The sequence below is a fragment of the Babylonia areolata genome, chromosome 24 (genome assembly GCF_041734735.1).
Source record: "Babylonia areolata isolate BAREFJ2019XMU chromosome 24, ASM4173473v1, whole genome shotgun sequence".
In the NCBI taxonomy this organism is placed as follows: Eukaryota; Metazoa; Mollusca; class Gastropoda; order Neogastropoda; family Buccinidae; genus Babylonia; species Babylonia areolata.
In genome coordinates, this window is record NC_134899.1 from 50,135,712 (window position 1) to 50,143,959 (window position 8,248).

The window sequence follows — 8,248 nt, forward strand, 5'->3', positions numbered from 1 at the left end:
TGGGGAGAGCAGCCCGAATTTCACACAGAGAAATCTGTTGTGATAAAAAGAAATACAAATACAATTAAATGCATGCAAACAGATATGGGTATAATCATGTATATACACACACATGCCCATCGACCGTATGCAATAATGGGAATTGTCTAAACTGGGATCAGATTGTTCGATTTGAGTAATAATCTTGTGAACAGTTTCAAAGATGCTAACATTAATCTCAAAACTAAAGGAGGCGTTACCAAATAGTAAATTATTTACAGTGATATGTTCTTCTGGGAGATTATGAATAGTGTTTGTTCTATGTATGTTGTAGTTCGGGCAGTGCAATAGAAAATTCTCGGCTGTCTCTTGAGGAAAGTTGCAAGCACAGGATGGATCATTCCTTATATGTATATGTTTGATATGTTTCTTTCTTTCTTTGTTTTTTGTTTTGTTTTGTTTCTCTAAATCTTCCCCTTGTTCCAGAAGTCAAAAGAGAATCTTTTAGCTCCATTCCATTATGTATGTATGTCTTTTGTCATCAAGGCCGTTTAGGGGGTCCTTGAGGGTGAGGGTGATAACCACCCTGAAGACACGGGGGTGTTGACCACTGGTCAGTTGTTCCATGAATGTAGTAACCGTCCTGAAGACATGGTGGGTGTGTTGACCACTGGTCAGTTGGTTCATGAGTGTAGTAACCGTCTTGAAGACATGGTGGGTGTGTTGACCACTGGTCAGTTGGTTCATGAGTGTAGTAACCGTCCTGAAGACATGGTGGGTGTGCTGACCACTGGACAGTTGGTCCGTGAGGGTGAGGGCTGGTCACTGTCGTAAAGACATGGTGTGTCCGTCAGTGTGTCCATGGGGGTGGGGGTGGGGAGCTGGTCATCATCCTGGTCAGCAGGACCTGGGGGACTGGCAGCCTTCCACTGGGGGGACGGTCTGAGGGAGGAGGCCAGTCGCTGGAAACAACGCATGATTATGATATAATACCCCCGAAAACGGAGTATGGCTGCCAACATGGCGGGGTAAAATCAGGGTCATACACGTAAAAGCCCACTCGTGTACATACGAGTGAACGTGGGAGTTGCAGCCCACGAAAAAAGAAGTGATGATAATGATAATGATAATAACAATGGTAGTAGTGATAGAAAAGAACGATACTACTTCTACTGAAATAATGATAATAGTAGTAGTAATAGTGATAGAAAATAAGGATACTACTACTACTGTAATAATAATAATAATAATAATAATAGGGAGAAGAAGAAGAAAAAGAAAAAGAAGAAGAAGAATCATTTCAAGAAGAAAAAGCAGAGGAAGAAAGAGCAGAAGTTGATGATGATGAAGAAGAAGAAGAAGAAGAAGAAGAAGAAGAAGAAGATGATGATGATGATGAATGGGAGACGAGGGAAGAGACCCTTCGCAGGAACCAAGAAGTCCGACAATCTCATGTTTGGTGCCACTCGTGGTTTTCTATGTGATGATTAATTAATCACTCGTGGTTTTCTATGTGATGATTAATTAATCACTCGTGGTTTTCTATGTGATGATTAATTAATCACTCGTGGTTTTCTATGTGATGATTAATTAATCACTCATGGTTTTCTATGTGATGATTAATGAATCACTCGTGGTTTTCTATGTGATGATTAATGAATCACTCGTGGTTTTCTATGTGATGATTAATTAATCACTCGTGGTTTTCTATGTGATGATTAATTAATCACTCGTGGTTTTTCTATGTGATGATTAATTAATCACTCGTGGTTTTCTATGTGATGATTAATGAATCACTCGTGGTTTTCTATGTGATGATTAATGAATCACTCGTGGTTTTCTATGTGATGATTAATGAATCACTCGTGGTTTTCTATGTGATGATTAATGAATCACTCGTGGTTTTCTATGTGATGATTAATGAATCACTCGTGGTTTTCTATGTGATGATTAATGAATCACTCGTGGTTTTCTATGTGATGATTAATGAATCACTCGTGGTTTTCTATGTGATGATTAATGAATCACTCGTGGTTTTTTTATGTGATGATTAATTAATCACTCGTGGTTTTTTTATGTGATGATTAATTAATCACTCGTGGTTTTCTATGTGATGATTAATTAATCACTCGTGGTTTTCTATGTGATGATTAATTAATCACTCGTGGTTTTCTATGTGATGATTAATGAATCACTCGTGGTTTTCTATGTGATGATTAATGAATCACTCGTGGTTTTCTATGTGATGATTAATGAATCACTCGTGGTTTTCTATGTGATGATTAATTAATCACTCGTGGTTTTCTATGTGATGATTAATTAATCACTCGTGGTTTTCTATGTGATGATTAATGAATCACTCGTGGTTTTTCTATGTGATGATTAATTAATCACTCGTGGTTTTCTATGTGATGATTAATGAATCACTCGTGGTTTTCTATGTGATGATTAATGAATCACTCGTGGTTTTCTATGTGATGATTAATGAATCACTCGTGGTTTTCTATGTGATGATTAATTAATCACTCGTGGTTTTCTATGTGATGATTAATTAATCACTCGTGGTTTTTCTATGTGATGATTAATTAATCACTCGTGGTTTTCTATGTGATGATTAATGAATCACTCGTGGTTTTCTATGTGATGATTAATGAATCACTCGTGGTTTTCTATGTGATGATTAATGAATCACTCGTGGTTTTCTATGTGATGATTAATGAATCACTCGTGGTTTTCTATGTGATGATTAATTAATCACTCGTGGTTTTCTATGTGATGATTAATTAATCACTCGTGGTTTTCTATGTGATGATTAATGAATCACTCGTGGTTTTCTATGTGATGATTAATTAATCACTCGTGGTTTTTTTATGTGATGATTAATTAATCACTCGTGGTTTTTTTATGTGATGATTAATTAATCACTCGTGGTTTTCTATGTGATGATTAATTAATCACTCATGGTTTTCTATGTGATGATTAATTAATCACTCGTGGTTTTCTATGTGATGATTAATTAATCACTCGTGGTTTTTTTATGTGATGATTAATTAATCACTCGTGGTTTTCTATGTGATGATTAATTAATCACTCGTGGTTTTCTATGTGATGATTAATTAATCACTCGTGGTTTTCTATGTGATGATTAATTAATCACTCGTGGTTTTAGTTTCATGGTTAATGAATCATAAGTGGTTTTCTATGTGATGATTAATTAATCACTCGTGGTTTTTGTTTCATGGTTAATGAATCATAAGTGGTTTTTGTGTGATGATTAATCAATCACTCGTGGTTTTTGTTTAATGGTTAATGAATCACTCGTGGTTTTTGTTTCATGGTTAATGAATCATAAGTGGTTTTTGTGTGATGATTAATCAATCACTCGTGGTTTTTGTTTAATGGTTAATGAATCACTCGTGGTTTTTTGTTTAATGGTTAATGAACCATTCGTGGTTTTTTGTTGTTGTTGTTGTTTAATGGTTAATGAATCACTCGTGGTTTCTGTTTAACAATTAATTAATCACTCGTGGTTTTTGTTTAATGGTTAATGAATCACTCGTGGGTTTTTCTTAATGGTTAATGAATCACTCGTGGTTTCTGTTTAATGGTTAATTAATCACTCGTGGTATTTGTTTCATAGTTAATTATTCACTCGTGGTTTTTTGTTTCAGGATTAATGAATCACTCGTGGTTTCTGTTTAATGGTTAATTAATCACTCGTGGTATTTGTTTCATAGTTAATTATTCACTCGTGGTTTTTGTCTCCTGGTTAATTAATCACTCGTGGTTTTTGTTTCATGGTTAATTAATCACTCGTGGTTTTTGTTTCATGGTTAATTAATGAATCACTCGTGGTTTTTGTCTCTTGGTTAATTAATCACTCGTGGTTTTTGTCTCCTGGTTAATGAATCACTCGTGGTTTTTGTCTCCTGGTTAATGAATCACTCGTGGTTTTTGTTTAAGGATTGATTAATCACTCGTGGTTTTTGTTTCATGGTTAACTCGTGCTTTTTGTTCAATAGTTAATTAATAGACAAGAGTGAACAATAAGTCGACTAAGATAAAAGAATAGCAGAGGTCATCAGCTGGCGGCTCGTGGCTTTATCTCTCCCTTTCCTGATAGCAGTCCGCCGTCGTGGCGTGGGGGGCGTCGACGGAGCATGAGTGCTGACTGGCCGGTGGTCGTGAAGACAGCCTTGGTCCACAGACTTCCACCGAGAAAGGATAGAGACAACAGTTGCGACAACGCGCTCACAGCAACCAGGGACAACACTCGAACCAGCGCTGAGAAGAAAAAAAACCATCACATACGCACGCATGTGCACAAAGATAAGCGATCACACACACACACACACACACACACACACACACACACAGCACCCACCTCCTTCAATGTACCAGACGAAGAAACAAGCTGTACAACAGCTATGACGGGTATGGGGAGGAGGGGTGTGAAGGCGATCACCCATCCCACACCCACCGACCACCCTGGGTAGCCAGCAATGGGTTTCCACTCAACCATACCCAGCACCCACATCACCTCAAAAAAAAAAAAAAAGTCAAAAATCAAGAATCATTACTCTATGACCTATCGTAAATGAAAAAGTACAACAACAACAAAAAAGGGAAAGAAAAACAGAACGTAATAAAACTATTGTGTAAACTGCGTGAATAACATAAACGTACCTGATAATTAAAATCAAAGAAAGAGATACAAAGTTACAGCCCCATAATTTTTCACAGCCAAGAGAGGCTGTGTATTCATAATACGTAAAAGATTCTGTGATCCAAGTCAGCGTTCGGTGTGTAATGGAAACAAGAACAAACCCAGCATGCACACCCCTGAAAACGGAGTATGGCTGCCTACAGGTGGGCTAAATAAAGAAAATGGTCATACACGTAAAATGTTACATGTCTGTCTGAGTGTGTATGTGTGCGTGCCTGAAATCTGATTGAATGACACAGGAAACGAATGATGAGCGCCCAGTGGCAGCCGTCAGTCGGCTCTACCCAGGCAGGCAGCCTGTTGTGTAAATGAACCCGTGTTTGTAAAGCGCTTAGAGCTTGGTCTCCGACCGAGGATAGACGCTATATAAGTATCCATATCAATCAATCAATATTCGCTGTGTCAAGGGCTTTATTGGCGCACTGCATGTAGGCGGGATCCAGTTGATTCTCTCCTTCCTTAGTGTTAACCCTCTCTGAGTCACGTCTGGTACCCTCATTCACACAAGGGAGGTAAGAGGACAAGCGGAGTGAAGTTCCTTTCCCGAGGGCAAACCACCATACCGAAATGATAACACAGCGTTGATTATAATATTAATAACAATGGTGATAATCATAAAATATTATTATTATCATTATCATTATCATTATTATTATCATCATTATTATTATTACTATTGTTGTTATTGTTGTTATTGTTAGCATTATCATTATTCATCATTATTATTATTATTAATGTGGAGTGATGGCCTGGAGGTAACGCGTCTGCCTAGAAAGCGACAGAATCTGAGCGCGCTGGTTCGAATCACGGCTCAGCCGCCGATATTTTCTGCCCCCCTCCACCAGACCTTGAGTGGTGGTCTGGACGCTAGTCACTCGGATTAGACGATAAACCGAGGTCCCGTGTGCAGCACGCACTTAGCACACGTAAAAGAACCCACGGCAACAAATGGGTTTTCCTGGCAAAATTCTGTAGAAAAATCCACTTCGATATGAAAAACCAATAAAACTGCACGCAGGAAAAAATACAAAAAAATGGGCGGCGCTGTAGTGTACCGACGCGCTCTCCCTGGGGAGAGCAGTCCGAATTTCACACAGAGAAATCTGTTGTGATAAAAAGAAATACAAATACAAATATTAATATTATTATTATTATTATTGCTGTTGTTGTTATTATTATTATCATAAGCTGGTGAATTGTCAAACTAAGACTAACCACGAATACATAACAAAACAAAACAAACAAAAAAAGGAGAGAAGTTTAAAGAAAGAAAGCGCAAACAGTGCGAATAAAATCATGTCCCCACCAGGACGATTCCAGGGGAGATAAATCTCCAGAAGACGTGCCAAACAGGGCTGGGTCTGAATCCGATCATCATGGTGATGTCTTTATACAGTCTCTCTGTCCCTGTAATCATTACATTAACGACAACAACATCAGCAATAATATCAAGAAGAAGAAGAAGAACGATAATAATGACAAGGGGGAGAAGAAGAAGAATTATAATGATAAGGAGAAGGAGAAGAAGATGACGAACTATAATGATATTGTTAAGGAAAAGAAGAACATTCATAATAATAACAGGGGGAAGAAGAAGAAGGACTATAATAATAATGATAAGGAGAAGAAGAAGAAAAACTATAATAATAATAATGAATAAGAAGAAGAACTATAATAATATAAGGAGAAGAAGAACTATGATAATAATAATAATAATAATGGGAAGAAGAAGAAGAAGAACTATAATAATAATGATAAGAAGAAGAAGAAGAACTATAATAATAATGAGAAGAAGATATTTTGATAGACTGTCACGGTTTATTGCTGGTAGGAATGCGTTGTGCCAACACACACACACACACACACACACACACACACACACACACACACACACACACACAGAGAGAGAGAGAGAGAGAGAGAGAGAGAAATGGTGTGGAATATTTGAAGACTGATTTTTTAATCTTGATTTTTTTAAATCAATAAATAACAATGCTTTTAGTTAGCATATGAATAGTTGCAACAACAACAACAACAAAATTGACAATCAATCGACAATTTATACACGCTTATTGACAACAAATAATTATGATAGTGTTTGGAAATTCAGTAGAATGAATTCATGGAGTGTTAATTGATCATTTCCATTTAAGTATGAATAACTTATCTCCTTATGTATCAGTCCGAAATTATAATCAATCGGAATGGAAACTATATATAAAAAAAAAATAATAAAAAAGGATAAACTAATGATAACAACAATGATAGTAATGAAAAGCTTGAATTATAGTTTCTATTCCTCAAGGAGGCGTCACTGCGTTCGGCCGAATCCATATACGCTACACCACATCTGCTAGGCAGATGCCTGACAGCACCATAACACAACGCGCTTGTCAGGCCCTGAGTGCATGCTTATATATTTGCGTACCTATCAGAGTGGATTTCCTTTTACATCATTTTGCCAGAGGACAACACTCTCGTTGCCATGGGTTCTTTTTTCAGTGCGCCAAGCGCGTGCTGCACACAGGACCTCGGTTTATCGTCTCATCCGAAAGACTAGACGCTCAGTTTGATATTTTCTAGTCAAACTTGGGGAGAAAAGGGCGAGAGCGGGATTCGAACCCACACCCTCACGGACTCTCTGTATTGGCAGCTGAGCGTCTTAACCACTCTGCCACCTTCCAAACTCGTGGAGAACGATGAGGAGAAGGAGAAAAAGACTTGCCGTAGATCCAGGACAGCACCAGAGTTTCTCCCACAGAAACCAGCATCACGGAGACAGCGGCAATGTACCAGTCACACAGCTTCAGCGCGTACTGTCCACCCTGTCATCATCATCATCATCATCATCATCGTCATCGTCATCATCGTCGTCGTTGTCGACTTCATCGTCGTCATCATCATCATCATCATCGTCGTCGTCATCATCATCATCATCATCAGCAGCAGCAGCAGCAGCAGCAGCATCGTCATCGTCATCATGATCGTCACGTCATAATCGTCGTCATCATGATCGTCACGTCATAATCGTCATCGTCATCATGATCGTCACGTCATAATCGTCATCGTCATCATGACGATCTTCACTGAGTACCAGTTACGAGATCATCCCAACGTATGCACTTGCTACACACACATTTATCACACTGTTTCAGCACGAATTATCATCATCGCGTCATCACATTATCGTCATCATCATCATCGTCGTCGTCGTCGTCGTCGTCATCATCACCATTATCAATCACAGCCTCATCAGTGTTTTAATCATCACAGTCGTGTTTTTGCTTCAGTCTGTTAGAGACACTGACCTTATCACACATCAGACAGAAAGGGACTGATTATAATTCTACGGTGTGTGTGTGTGTGTGTGTGTGTGTGTGTGTGTGTGTGTCTGTCTGTCTGTCTGTCTGTCTGTCTGTCTGTCTGTCTGTCTGTGTCTATGTCTTAAAACATAAAAATGAAGAAATAAAATGAAATAAAATAAAATAATGAGAACGACGAACAACAATAGTAACCGGAATAGTCTATTAAAAGTAACAAAGC

General features: G+C 38.2%; 1 protein-coding gene across 1 annotated transcript in view; it reads right to left on the reverse strand.

Moving 5' to 3' along the window:
- Positions 1 to 722: 722 nt before the first annotated feature.
- The window catches only part of LOC143298667 (sodium-dependent proline transporter-like), a 27,382-nt gene continuing 19,856 nt past the window's right edge, over positions 723 to 8,248 (reverse strand). Inside the window, exons 11-12 of the mRNA XM_076611551.1 lie at positions 7,384 to 7,530; positions 723 to 941 (exon numbers count right to left, since the gene is read on the reverse strand). Coding sequence (XP_076467666.1) covers positions 723 to 941; positions 7,384 to 7,530 — 366 coding nt within the window. The remainder of the gene's footprint in view (positions 942 to 7,383; positions 7,531 to 8,248) is intronic.